A 15,135-nucleotide genomic window follows, 5' to 3' on the forward strand; every position below is an offset into this window, starting at 1 on the left:
TGTGTTGTAAGAAGAAGAAAAGTGAGTCAGAATTAGAAATAGAATGAATAAAGTCATTTCACGGACCATGTCACCAAGACCTTGAGGAGAAATAGATGAAGTTGGGAGTTTGGATAGATACTCAACAATATTTATTTTCTACTTACCACACAATTGAAATAAACTAGGCACTCACTTGAGGATGACCTTTGTATGCCCCACACTTGGTCATCTTAATAACTTGCCTTCTCATAAATGAAACTATTTGTAAAACTGTATATTCTTGGTTACTACTGATCTTTTATTTCTCCTGATCTAAGTCAAGGATCAACAAATTACATCCTGCAGGTCAAATGCAGCCTGCTACCTGTTTTTGTAAATAAAGTTTTATTGGAATAGAGCCATGCTCATTTGTTTATGTATTGTCTGTGGCTGCTTTTGTGCTATACTGTATGGCCCACAAAGCCTAAAATTAAAGTCTTTACTCTCTAGCCCTTTGCAGAGAAAGTTTGCCAACGCTTGGTCTAAGACAATGTTGATCATGGTCATGTAGTTAAATACATTGTTTCACCTGTCTTATTCATCTACATCGATGCCAGGAAGGAGCCTTGGATTGTGTATCTGTGTAAATTGGCCTCAGATTGGAGTAGTTATAGCAAGAAGCCTGTTGTTTAGATTTTACTCTGTCCGGTAGGATCACCTATGAATACAGTGACCATACATTTCAGTTTGCTTGGAACAGTCCTGGTTTACATCTGTTGTTCCAGGTTATTATTATAGTACAATAACATTGCATACTGTTATTATAATATAATAATTAATAGATGCTCTCTTTTACTTTTAATACCCTCCAGTTTGGATGATAAACTTATGGTCATTCTATCTAAATTACCACTGAGAAGGGTAGTGGATACAGAAATAGTGATAGAATAGTGACAACTATGCAAAGTGGAATTTAAGAAATTAATTTTTGAAAGTTTGTATCAGAGGTCCCCAAGACTATCTCAGTGATTTGCTAGGAATCACAGGACTCAGAAGTTGCTATGTTTATGGTTAGGGTTTTACAGTGAAAGTATACAGAGTAAAACCGTCAAAGCCACATGAAGGGAATTATGGAGGAAACCAGGTGCAAGCTTCCAGATGTTGTCCCTTTCTACTGGAGTCACACAAGATGTGCTTAATTCCCCCAGAAGTGATATGTGATGACATGTGCAAAGTGTTCCAAACTAGGCAACTCACCCTAACCTGGGTTTCCAGGATTTTTATTGGGGGTCAGTCACATAGGCATGTGACACCTCCATGACTGACCTTGGTTACATAAGCTCCAGAACCTCAGAGAAAAAATATGTTCATTGTAAATCACACTGTTAGCATAAACTGTCTGCTCACACTGGTACAGTGTGGCCCAGGGCCTCAAGCATGCAGAAACACTCTTATCAGACAGAACTTTCCAAGGGTTCAGAGCTCAGTTCCCAGGAACTAGCCAAAGGCTAGTCTGAAAACAGACCATTTTGGGGAACGTATAGGGGTTGAACAACCCAGGCTTACTGAGTTAACCCTTTCCCACACAAGGTATTTGAGCCAGAGTTTGAGTCCAGGTAAGTCTGATTCCAAAGTCTGTGCTCTTTCCATAAGTTTAATTTTTAGTGATCTTTTATACTGATTTGCTAATTAAAAATTATTGGTTATATTAGATGTGGTTGAGATTTGGGCTGTGCTCATCTAGCTTGATAGATACTTATGACAAGCTTTCTTTTTTCCTCATATGAAGATAGGGAGCCTGATTTGAGTATTTTTCAGTATTTTTGTAAGTAATGGTGCTAACAATTTTTAGGTCTTAGTAATTTTCAGTGAAGTTTATTTTGTTTATTGTATTTTGTTTATTAATGTATTGAAAAATAGTTTAGATGTACAGGCTATAATTATTCCTTTTGCACTTAATACAGTTTTTAATTTAAAAAAGAGAAATGTGATAATAGAGTTAGAAGTTTTAATTCACAATTAAGAATTGTCTGCCTTATAGGTAATAGATTTGAATGAACTTATTGAGTTCTCAAAAGCTTTTAACCTTTTTTCTTTTCTTTAGGTATTTGTGGAAACATTAGACAAGTGTTTTGAAAACGTCTGTGAACTGGATTTAATTTTCCATGTAGACAAGGTACAGTTTCTACATTATCAAATTTTCTAAGCTTTTTATCTTAGAAAAAAATGTTAATTTGTATTTGTCAAAGTAAAAATAGATTTAGTGAATAATACTGTTTTTATTCCTTTATTCAATTCATAAGTATATTTACTGTGAGCCAGGCACTGTGCTTAGTGAAGAAGGTTCAGACCCTTGCCTAGAGGAATTCACATCTAGAGGAGGACAATGGGAACGGAGAAAATTATATTTAAACTGGATTTTTTTAGGGATTAGTAGATATTTCACAGACAGAAAAGGAGAGGATGACTCTGCAGGCAGAGATATAAAATACATGCTTTTTGTGAGGGGAGGATTTGATACTGATCATGAGGCCTTAAAGTACCTTTAGTGACATGGATTTTGGGCTTCATTCTGAAGCAATTTACTTTTTTAAAACAAGTTTCTGTTAACATTATTGTTGCTTTATTTGTTCATTTTTGGGGGGGGGGGCAAGATAATTTTTTTCTGTGTTAAGGATGTTGGATTGGTAGGTGGGGGAATAAAGTCAAGGAAATCAATTAGAAGTCTATTGCAGTAGTCCAGAAAGAAATGAACTAAGGCAGTAGAGTAGGGATGAAAGAAAGTATATAATTGATAGGACCTGATGGCCTATTGAAAGGAGGTGAGAGAAAGGAAGAATGACTGAAATTCTCTAGCCAGTATTACTGGGTATTGGGGATAGGAAATTTACGAGGAAGAGATTCCACTTTTACTATATATAGATTTTTTTTTTTTCTCTGTAAGTTCATATAATGTAACAGACTGTTTTGAATGGTTAAGCCATTGAATAAAATTGTCTGGAAATAATCTGAAAATTTTAGCAAAAAATTGTGATTTTTAAAAATCAGCTTTATTTAAGTGTAATTTACACACATGAAAATTCAACAGCTTTAAGCATACATTTTACTAAGTTTTGGCAAGTGCATTTAGTTATGTAACCATTACCACAATCAAGATACAGCACAAGGAATGCATTATATTATTTGTGAACATCAAAAGAATACATTTACTATTAGCTGGTCCTTTAGATCATATTTCTCATTTACTAAATGATTTAATTTCATATATTGACTCATTTTGGATATAGAACTTAAAGTTGATATTTTTAAGAGAATTATTTTAGTTTTCTACTGCTTTTCTCTATTATCTGTCTTACGCTATTCGCACTTACAAAGACTCCTGTTATTTTTAGGCATTAAGGTTCACAATATTCTAAAGTAAGTTTTGGTACGTGGTTAAAATGTTTAAAATTCTATTTTTAAAATGACTGCTCAAAGATCACTAGCTTATATGTTGCATCTGGCAAATTTTTGAGAAAATTGAAGATTCTATTGTAAAATATTGTAGCAAGAGTAAAGTTGTCACATTTGTAGCAGAGAATAAAAGTTTTCCTTAATAGGAAAATTAAGCTCTATATATATACAACTTCCATACATGATACACAGTGTTTTTAAAACTTCTATTTTACGTTAATATATGTTCATTTTAGAAAAATCAGAAAATATAAATGAGGAAAATAAATAGATGCTATCTCAATTTCAGAGATTGCCTAGTATTAAAAGATAAACTGAGGCACACTAAAAATTTTAAGAGTTTATTTGAGTAAAAATTGATTCAAATTGGTCAGCACCAAACCGCAAGTGGTTAGGAACACTCCACCTACAGGAGCTAGGGGAAAGACGTTTATAGAGAAGAGGCAGAAGCAAAGCAAGGGAATTATCTGATTGGCTATTTCTTAAGCACCTGTATTATTTGGGAAAGCCAAGTTGGCTGTTTGTGATTGGTTGTTCTTAGGTTTTGATTTCTTAACCTTGAGGCATTTTAGGCTGAGGTTGTGCTTTGCTTATGTAGACTGCTAATGTATTAGAACCGCCTCAGTCTAATCGCCTCTTTTTTTAATTAACACTAGGGTTAACATTTTAGAGTATGTGTATTTCTAGACGTTTTTGTACAAATGAGTACTGAAACAAATATGTCTTTAAAAAAATCAAAAATAGGATCACATATGTAGTCTGTATAGCCTGTTCATTTCACACAACAGTGTATCACTGTTTTGAAACCTGCCAAAATTAGCTGGCCTAAGCTCTTGTTTTAATTTTTTTTCAATGCAATGAGAAAAAAGCTTCAGTATAACAAGAGTTAGAGACCAGTAAAATAGACATTTCCTGTCCCTGTACTCTCTGTCTAAAACAATACTAGTCTTGTTTTCAGCCCTTCTATGAAAGTAGGCTTGTTTTCAACTTTCAAGCAGCCCTGGACCTTCCAACAGTCAGAGATCTCCTAAATAGCTCAACTCATTTCTTCCTAGGGGCAAATACAGAGTTTTGTACACAGTCCTTTGTGTGCTGTTATACTACACTTGGATAGAGGGAAGGAGGAAGTTGTAAAGAATACCCCTTTTGTTATCAGTCAGGATGGGCTAGTTTATGCTGCAGTAACAATATCAGAGTATTTCTAATTCACACAGTATGTTTATCATGTCCCACATGCTGTCAGTCTGGAATCCATGGTGACAAAGCTGCCAGTATCTGGAAAATCATCAGTTTTTATGTCAGAGAGAAAAGAGTTTTCATGGGTAAATTTATCTGCTTTTCAAACTATCACACATGATAGATTTGCCAAATGTTTTGCCACTACAAGCATGGATCACTAACTTTCTAGCCTCCAATGTAATAGTTTCCATGTGGCCTACTGCCCAACCCCTAAGTCAGTGTCTTTTCCTTTATTGTGATTGTTATCAGTTTCTCATTGCAAACCTTCAAGTACTAATTTGTGTATCAGTCACATAAGCTAATATTTGTAATCACCCTGAAATAGTGGAACAGCACCCCCTGCCCAAAATTGATTTGGATGTAGAGACTGAAGATACCACATGTACACCAAGAGGATCTGATCTGAAAGGGTTTATCGTTCACATAATAAGCTTTTTGGGGGAAAACAAGGAACAGCGACTATCTTGGGGTTTTATGTGGTTAGGGGGTAGGGCTGGGTTGAGGGTTTCCACATGTGCAAAGGAAGGAGCACCTGGACTTTCTTATCAACTTGCCCACATGTGGGCAGAAGAGGAAGGGAGAACAGTGGGGCTTGAAAGCTGTCAGCAGGCAGACATCAAAAATGGAGTCAGACTCTTTATTACAGCTAAGTTATGCTGTGGTAATAACACCTAAAATATGAGTAACTTGGTTTATTTCTTACTTATACTGCATGGCCACTGTGGGTTTGCTGAGAAGGTCTGCTTATTTGCGCAACTGTGTTACCTGCCCATTTCCTGAACACTGTGGCTTTAATTGGGCGGCCCCAGGTTGTCGCCACTACCTCAGCACAGCATCAAATCCCAGGGCAAAGATGAAGGAGCTAAAGATTTATAAAGAGCTTGGTTTGGAGCATGTATGACATGTATTGACAGCTATAAAAGTGCTCTGTCTACTCCTCCCTGCATTCCCCCATCCCCCCAAAAGATCAGGTTAAGGGAGATCTGATTGGAGGCCTCAGTGTCTTTCCTACCCTCCAGGCCAGGAGAATGAAGAATTAAGAGTGAGAGTGGAGTGGTTTCCTCTAGCCCAGTCCCTCTTAAGGAGTTTGATAGCCTATTGTTAAACCACAGGACACAGAGTGAGAGTCTCCTTTTCCTTTCACCACCTGAAGAAATCTAACCATTAGGAGTATCTCAGCAACCACACCTAAGTACCAGTGAGCCGACAGAGAAAAAAGAATGCCATCTCAACAAGAGAGATGAGGAACAGGCTGAACAATCAGAACATATGCTGCATGAAAAAGAACTACTAGAGGAGATCAGTGAACACTTGAAATTTTAAAATGGTAAAAAGTGCTTAAGGAGATGCAATTCGAAAAGGTCTTCCTGGGGCTTAAAAATGTGTTTTCAAACTATAGAGTTTAAAGAAGAGAATGGTCACGGTTGAGGCTTGAATTACAGCTAGAAGATGAATGCAGGAAATAATCTCAAAGCATATAATTGAAAGATTAAGAGATAGAAAACACGAAGGAAAAGATAAGAGAATATGAAGTATTTAGCATGTATTATAAAAGTATTTTGAAGCTGTTATCCAACTGGGGGAAAGGAGAGTAGGGAATAACAGAGCATTTAGTAGGAAAACAAGGCATCTCAGTGGTAGAAAGATTTGATATTTTACAAATAAGAATAAAGTCATATTTGTTTGATTAAAAGAGCAAGAAAAGAGATAGTTTTCATTAATAAAAATTATAAACAGTAGAATCTCTGATTTAAAAGGGGGAAATAATATAAATAAAATCTGATCAAGCCAACCAACTTTGGGGGAAAGGGAAATTATTTAAAATAGATGTATTATTCAGTATAGTAAGTGTGAATTGAATGAAACAATCCATTAAAAGTCAGAGATGATGGGTTTAAAAAGGTACAGCTTATGTAGGAAAGACAGGATAAATTCTACAGTATTTCCCTTTATTAACCAGTTTCCATAACATTTGGTTCCCTAGTAGTCACCAGAAGTGATCATTGAATTTCCTTTTTAGTACCCTTGTGACATATAAATTTTATCATAATTGATTTGTTTTAATCCACTGTGGATATTATTCTTTTTGATGCTCAAATTGCCCTATCTTTGGCCAGTGGGGGAACCCCTTCACGTTGTCTTCTGGGTTCTTTTGACATGACCCCTCTCCCCCTCCATGGACTTTGATAGCTGCTTTGTGTTCTGGTACAACTAGATGTTCCAGATTCAATTTGTTTATTTCCTGCTCTAGATATGTTATCAGTCATTCCTTCTAGGAGTCCTGATTTTTTTTTTTTTTTTCAGTGGGAAATGGTATGGAGAAACCATAGTCTGGAGGTGCTTGTAATTATGAGGCTTATCATTGTTTCTCCACCTTTTCTATGGACAGAGCATCTTATATATTTTTTGCCTTTGCCCTCATGTTAATCTTCTCTCTGTAAGGTTCCTTTTAGTGGATGAAGATGTATAGAAATGACAGTCCTAGCACCATGTATGCTTGTTGGTAGAGGTGTGAATATTACTTCTGGTTCTTAGTGAACCAAGCTAGGAAATAGATGTATGTACACACACACACCTGCCTATTTCTATATCTTTATATATATTAAAAATCATTGAGTTCTTCTTAATACCCCAGAGTCTAGTGCAACACTACAGAATTTATTCTAGCCTTCATCTTTTCCATATCTGCACTTTGCTTGTCTGACAGTGAGAGATTATTCTCATTCCTATTATTTGTATTATTGTTGATGCATTTACTTAATTTGCTTAATCCTTCCTTTCTGTAACCCAGCTCCTGGCTGGGCCATTCAAAACCAGACATGCCGGGCTTCACCCTCCCCTGCCAGCACTAGTCAAATACTTGGCACCCCCCTTCTACTGAGCAAGTTGTTAGAAAGTCAAACCTGATTAAAAAATTGCAGTAAATAAAAGTACTTTTTAAAAACTTAGATGATTTGAAAAAGAAATTAATGAAATTTCTAGAAGAGAAAAAAAGTCAAAATTAAAATTTTCAGTGGATGGCTTTAATCATAAACATATCTGAGTAAATAGAAAGGTAGAATACATTGTCCATAATGCAACATAAAAGGACAAGAAAGCCTGAAAATGTGAAAGATAGTTTACAGGTCAGGGAAGATAGAGCAAGAAACATCTAATGAAGAAGAGAGAAAGAACGAGGCATATTCAATATCTGAGTATCTGATGGCTGAGAATTTTCCAGAATTAATGGAAGATGCCAATCCACAGATAAAAGAATCACAAGCAGAATAAATAAAAAGAAATCTACACATAGACTAATGATAGTAAAATTGAATAGCAGAGAGAGAGCTCTTAAAATCATCCAGAAATAAAAGACATATTACCTTCACAAGAGCAGTGGTCAGACTGGGAAGTGACTTCTCAGCAGCAACCACAGAAGTTAGAAGATGTGTTGAAAGAAAGTAACTGTCAACTGTAGTTCTAAAATTAGCAAAACCATCTTTCAAGATTATGGGTGAAATAAAAACATTATTTGAGAAATAATGAGGGAATTTGCAACCAGCAAGCCTTTGGACTAAAGGAAATTCTGAAGAGGGCAATTTACAGAGAAAGAAATCTGAAATATAAGGAGTGAGTTGAAGAGGGAAGAAGAGCAAAGAAAGAAGTAAATTTGTGGGTAAGGATAAAAGAACATTGACTGTTAAAGTACTTATGAGATTAAAATGAAAAAAAAAATTGTAGCATTAAAATACAAGACAGCAATATCACATAAGCCAGGAGTATTCTAAGGTCTTTTAATGAGCATCCGTGACCCTTATGATAAGCAGCCTTTAAAAAGGATTTCTGTATAATCAACCCGAAATATAGAATAGCGAGTAGAACAGCTTTCTAGTTTTTCAGACTTGAATATTTTGAATTTTCCAATTTGAAACATTCATATTCAGTGTGAGTATAAAATGCATTGTGTAACAAAATAGAATTACTCTTACCTATTACTCTATTTATTTATTTTTGTTTTTTGTTTGGCCACACAGCTGGCTTGTGGGATCTTAGTTTCCCGAACAGGGATTAAACCTGTGCCCCCTGCAGTGGAAGCGCTGTGTCCTAACCACTGGACCACCAGGGAATTCCTTTACCTGTTGCTTTAAATTACTATACCACTGTTGCTTTCCATTGGTCAACAATTAACAAATGTCTTCATTATTATTAGTATGTTATACTATGTTAAAGTATGTTATATACTTAACCTTTCTATTTTGTCTTGAAAATTTTATCAAAATTTTGGTGGGCTAACAAAATGTACTCTTAATTCCTTTCAAAATTACTTTCAAAATTGTCATACTTTAGACTTTTCTTTCATGATGTAATATTAAAGAAGAGAGAAGTTTGTGTGGGGATTATGCTCTTCAGCAGCAGAACCTGCTCAACTGCATCAATCTCAAGATAATATTAACCACATACCTGTAGAACCGATTATTTCCTTAGCAAACACTTTCTTCAGGTTAATGACATCATCAAGTGAAAGTTTTGTTTTGTTTTGATTTTTTGGCTGTGTTTGTTGTTGTGCGCGGGTTTTCTCTAGTTGCAGCGAGTGGGGGCTACTCTTCATTGCGGTGCACGGGCTTCTCATTGCAGTGGCTTCTCTTAGTTGTGGAGCACGGGCTCTAGGTGCACGGGCTTCAGTAGTTGTGGCACATGGGCTCAGTAGTTGTGGCTCGCTGGCTCTAGAGCTCAGGCTCAGTAGTTGTGGTGCACGGGCTTAGTTGCTCCACAGCATGTGGGATCTTCCTGGACCAGGGCTCAAACCGGTGCCCCCTGCATTGGCAGGTGGATTCTTAACCACTGCGCCACCAGGGAAGTCCCTAGGTGAAAGTTTTGATTTATATAACACTTTGATATATCAGCTATCCTGTTGGAGAATAATTATACAAAAATTTAATATATTTTTAGATTTAATGAAGTTCTGATAAATATATTTTGAGAGGATGTATTTCTGAAGCTAAGCTTTTTTTTTTTAAATGTTGGTAGTGACTCCAGTAAAACCCAAAGACATCCATTTTCTTACTTAAATTTTTTCATTATAGCTTTTATTTTATTTATAAATACCTGTAGAGCTAAAGCATGACAAGAAAATATACTTCGTTGATTCTAAAATGCTGATTTTCTTTCACATTTTAACATTTTTGAGATGAGTATGCATTTACAATTCTATAGCTTGGCATAATTTTTTTTTTTTTTTTTTTTTACTTTTTCTGGTAGTTACATTTTATTTTTTTAATTTATTTTCTTTTGCCACATTGGGTCTTCATTGCTGAGCACGGGCTTTCTCTAGTTGCAGCAAGTGGGGGCTACTCTTCATTGCGGTGTGCAGGCTTCTCCTTGCGGTGGCTTCTCTTGTTGCGGAGCATGGGCTCTAGGCACGCAGGCTTCAGTAGTTGTGACATGAGGGCTCAGTAGTTGTGGCTCGTGGGCTCTAGAGCGCAGGCTCAGTAGTTGTGGTGCACAGGTTTAGTTGCTCCGCGGCATGTAGGACCTTTCCAGACCAGGGCTCAAACCCGTGTCCCCTGCATTGGCAGGCGGATTCTTAACCACTGTGCCACCAGGAAAGTCCCTAGAGCAGTGGAGTAGGTCGCTCTGTCCTCCCGCTGCTCTGGCAGCAGCGGGTGGGTGGGAGGCGGGCGTCTGAAGCCCCCATGTGTACCTCGCCCCCAACAGCCCTCTGCTTGGCCGCTACCCTGGCGGGGTTGAGGCAGCGGGGCTGGCTGCTTGTCATAATTTAATTGTCAGCATTTTTCCTTTTCAGTGGTATGTAAAGTAATGATGTTTTTTATGATCAATTGTACTTACATTTGAAGAAATATCAAAATGTGAATGAGATTTAGACCATTTAGAATTATAAATACAGGTATTAATAGATTACTTTAGGTACATTATTTAAATTTTTATTAGCAAATACATGTATTAACATTTTATTATCAAATTAGTAAGAGTATGACCCACAAGTACATAAATGGAAATTTGCTAACATATTTTAAATAATATGTCATTTCATCAAAATTGGCTATTTTCTTAAAAATAAAAAAAATCATTTCTTACAGTATTATGGTCTGTAGAGTAGACTTATAACTCTGCTTTGCCTCCCCTTCACCCCTTTTTAAAACTCCTGTTCAGTTTTCTTTTGCAAGAGGAGAAGAAGGAGGTGTTCCTTGCAAAACACATTTTACAAAATATTTATTGAGTGCTTAACACTTTGCAGGGCTATGTGAAGAATATGTCCTTACCCCAGTCCTCAGGTAATTGTTTTAGGAAGATGTGTGGTATATGTCTGCCTGTGTCTGTGTCTTTGTCTGTCTCACAGACACACGCCATTAACATTACAGTGTTATTCATATATTTTATTATTTTAAAATTACAATAATAATACTTAAATTTCTTGAAACAAAGAAGTCAAATAATACTGAAGGCTATATGATTAAACATGAAAGTTCTTCTTACCTGGTCCCCTTTCTTATACCTATTCACCACTACCCCACACTGCTTCCCTGAAGTAATTTCTCTTAATAGTTTGTCTATGTAGGCTTCCAGACTTTCTTTCTATATGTTTTCAAAGATATGCATAGTTCTCTTGGTTCAGTGAGTGATAAAGCATGTTTTTATTTCACATAATGCCCTATGCCTTGCTTTATTAACTTCATCTCTCTTTAGATCCTTCCATATCAATATATATGTATCAGCTTTATTCTTAAGTGAAATATTGTGTAGAACGTATATGCCATATTTTACTTGACCATCCCTGTAGTAAGATATTAATGTAGTCAAATTAAAAGATGTTTGGTGCAAAGGACCTCATTTCTAGCATAAATTATAGTGAAGTAGCTTTATGCTTTGAAAACAAGTGACAATCCATAGAAAGGACTCTATGTAATTTGACTTCCTTTCATTTTTTTTGTTTTTAGATGCTTGGTTCTGCCTGGTTGACCTATAACTGTTAAAAAGTGAAATGTAGGACTTCCCTGGTGATCCAGTGGTTAAGACTCCATGCTTCCAAAGCAGGGAGGGCGGGTGCGATCCCTGGTTGGGGAACTAAGATCCCACATGCTGTGCAGTGTGACCAAAAAAAAAAAAAAACAGTAAAAAGTGAAATGTGTTTGATTTAATCTTCATTTACTCTCCAATGATTATGTAGGCTTTACTCAACCAAGATGCTGCTGTCCGTAAACACTATATATAAATATTTAATAAATATGGTTTACTGATGGGGTAGTTAAACTAAGTACAAAAAATGCTGTGTTCTTTTAACTTTTGAATTTTAAGATAATTGAGGTAAATGATTTTGAAGAAAGAAATGTTGGCATCTAATATTTATTAGATGCCAACAATGTGCATTATAATATCTTATAAATAATAATAAAATAATATAGAGACCACTTAATCTTGTATGTTACAGTAGTTTTAAGCAAAAGTCTCAGGTTCTGCATTGACACATAAAAAGACTTATTGTTTAACACATGTAAAAAGTGGCATGCTTCTCTTATCACTAACAAATATTCAACACCTTTGAGCTACCTCTTAAATAACTTAAATAGGTACATGGCCATTGCCTTTAATATTGTTCCTCTGAATGATCTCTCTTACTCTTTAGGAAGATTTTTTTTTTTTTAAGCAATATATGCTTGTGTTAAAAGTTTTCAAAACAAATAAACAAACAAACAAAAACTATGAAAGAAAGCTAAGTCTCCTTTCTTCCTCAGTTCTCCAGTCCCATTGTTTAGGCAACTACTATCTATTAAAAAATATTTGCAGCACATTATATACCTATTGGAATGGCCAAAATCCAGAATACTGACAATGCCAAATGCTGGTAAGGATGTGAAGCAACAGGAATTCTCATTCATTTCTGGTGTGAATGCAAAATGATACAGTCACTTTGGAAGACAGTTTGGCGATACCTTACAAAACTAAACATACTCTTATCATGCAATCCAGCAATCGTGCTCCGTGGTATTTACCCAAAAGAGTTGAAAACTTATGTCTATACAAAAGCCTGCACGTGGATGTTTATAGCAACTCTTTTCATAGTTGCCAAAACTTTAAAGCAACCAAGATGTTCTTCAGTAGGTAAATGGATAAACAAGCTGTGTTATATTCAGTCAATGGAATTTTATTCAGTGCTAAAAATAAATGGACTATCAAACTATGAAAAGACATTGAGGAACCTTAAAATGCATATTACTAAGTGCAAGAAACCAATCAGAAAAGGCTATGTACTGTATGATTCCAACTATATGACATTCTGGAAAAGGTAAAACTATGCATATACTGAAAAGATTAGTGGTTGTCAGGCTTGGGGAGGGAGGGGGATGGGTGAATAGGTGGAGCATAGAGAATATTTAGGATACTCTTGTGATACCATAATGATAGATATGTATCATATTTATCCAAACCCATAGAATGTTTAACACCAAAAGAGAGCTCTTGAGGTAGACTATGACTTTGGGTGATTATGATGAGTCAGTGTAGGTTCATCAGTTGTAACAAATTTTCCACTCTGGGTAAGCTGTGCATGTCAGAGGCCAGGTTGTATGTATGGGAAAGTTTCTGTACCTTCCTCTTAATTTTGTTGTGAACCTAAAACTGCTCTTAAAAAAATAAAGTCTTTTTTTTTTTTTTCTAATTATTTTCATGCCTTTCCAGAATTTTTCTGGGTATATCCAAGTGTGTGTATGTGTGTAATTTTTTTAGTATACCTCAATGGGACCATATTATAGATATCGTTCTGTCCCTCTCATTTGTTCATTTAATAACTTACCAATATTTCTGAGGAATCTGTATATTTCTCATTTTTAGGTGTGTGATAATTAATAGTGTAGATTCACTGTTTTAGTTTTGTATTTTTCTTTGCTCTTACCAACAGTTTCATTGATCATTCTTGTACATATACCTGGCTCCAGTAACTTATTATTTTATTAACTCATATGCTCATTTTCTCTTGCCTCTTTCAATTCAGTCTCTTTTTTTTGTCATTCTTTTTTTTTTCTTTTCCCATTTAACATCTTTATTGGAGTATAATTGCTTTACAATGGTATGTTAGTTTCTGCTTTATAACAAAGTGAATCAGTTATACATATACATATATCCCCATATCTCTTCCCTCTTGCGTCTCCCTCCCTCCCACCCTCCCTATCCCACCCCTCTAGGTGGTCACAAAGCACCGACAATTCAATCTTTATTTTCTTGTAGAACTGTGGGAATAATGTGTACAATGTGATCTCATTTGTGTACATTAGATATATACACACACACATATAACAAGTATATGCATAACAAATTTTCTAGAAGGATATATAAGATACAATTAACTGTGATTATCTTTAGATAGAGGGACCTAATAACAGAAGCAGAGGATGGTAGAGACTATTTTTATATATAAGTTTCTGTATGGCTTATATTGTGATTTTAAAAAAATAAATGAAGTTTAGAAGTTACGGTCTATGTCCAGAAGAAGCTGTGTGGTTGGATAGATAGGGCATATATTTAAAAAAAAAAAAAAAAAAAAAAGGGCAAAATCACATTGTTAATGTGGTATTTGCCACTTTTTAAACACTTAAATACCTATAAAAATTCGTAAGAGTGAAAACTCGTTGAACTTTCAGGTGAACATCAAAGCAGTTTAGTAGACGAGTTGTATTATAAGCATATTGTTACCCTTTTATTTCCATAAAAATCTGTTTTAAGTAAAATTTATAAAACAAAATACTGAAATATGTCAACCATATGAGTTAGGGCTAAGCTAAAAGCAGAGCTTTATCATCCTCTTTCTCTTATTAAGTCTGCCAAAAATTCTTCTCAATTCTTGGAACATGAATTTTTCTATCAATAGACATGTTCACCTTCTTAATTTCCCCTCCTCATGTGACATACCTTACTTTGGACACCATAACCTGAATAGTATTGGAGTAGCCTCCCAATTAATAGTTCTCATTCCCCACGATGTTTATCTCCTTAAATTTCTTATTTATTTATTTATTTAAATAAAATTTTTTTTTTTATTTTTGGCTGCGTTGGGTCTGTTGCTGTGCGCAAGCTTTCTCTAGTTGCAGCGAGCAGGGGCTACTCTTTGCTGCAGTGTGCAGGCGTCTCATTGTGGTGGCTTCTCTTTGTTGTGGAGCATGGGCTCTAGGCATGCAGGCTTCAGTAGTTGTGGCACACGGGCTCAGTAGTTGTGGCTTGTAGGCTCTAGAGCGCAGGCTCAGCAGTTGTGGCACACAGGCTTAGCTGCTCCGCGGCATGTGGGATCTTCCCGGACCAGGGCTCGAACCCGTGTCCCCTGTATTGGCAGGCAGATTCTTAACCACTGTGCCACGAGGGGAAGTCCTCTCCTTAAATTTCTACATAACGTATTGTACCTCCTCACTGAGAATACAGTCTTTAGGCGTTTATTATCTTTATAATAAGTGAGATTATGTTTAAGAATTTAGCTCACAGGCTCTTCAGTTGTATTTT

At 35.7% G+C, this 15,135-nt stretch overlaps 1 protein-coding gene across 2 annotated transcripts in view; it reads left to right on the forward strand.

The window, feature by feature from the left end:
• Nucleotides 1-15,135, forward strand: part of AP3S1 (adaptor related protein complex 3 subunit sigma 1) — a 68,330-nt gene that overhangs the window by 41,485 nt on the left and 11,710 nt on the right. For both annotated transcript variants that reach the window (XM_082378515.1, XM_082378514.1), the window contains exon 4: nucleotides 2,066-2,137. In XM_082378515.1, the coding sequence (XP_082234641.1) occupies nucleotides 2,066-2,137 (72 nt within the window). The remainder of the gene's footprint in view (nucleotides 1-2,065; nucleotides 2,138-15,135) is intronic.

Source organism: Balaenoptera borealis, assembly GCF_965194805.1.
Source record: "Balaenoptera borealis genome assembly, chromosome: 2".
Taxonomy (NCBI): domain Eukaryota; kingdom Metazoa; phylum Chordata; class Mammalia; order Artiodactyla; family Balaenopteridae; genus Balaenoptera; species Balaenoptera borealis.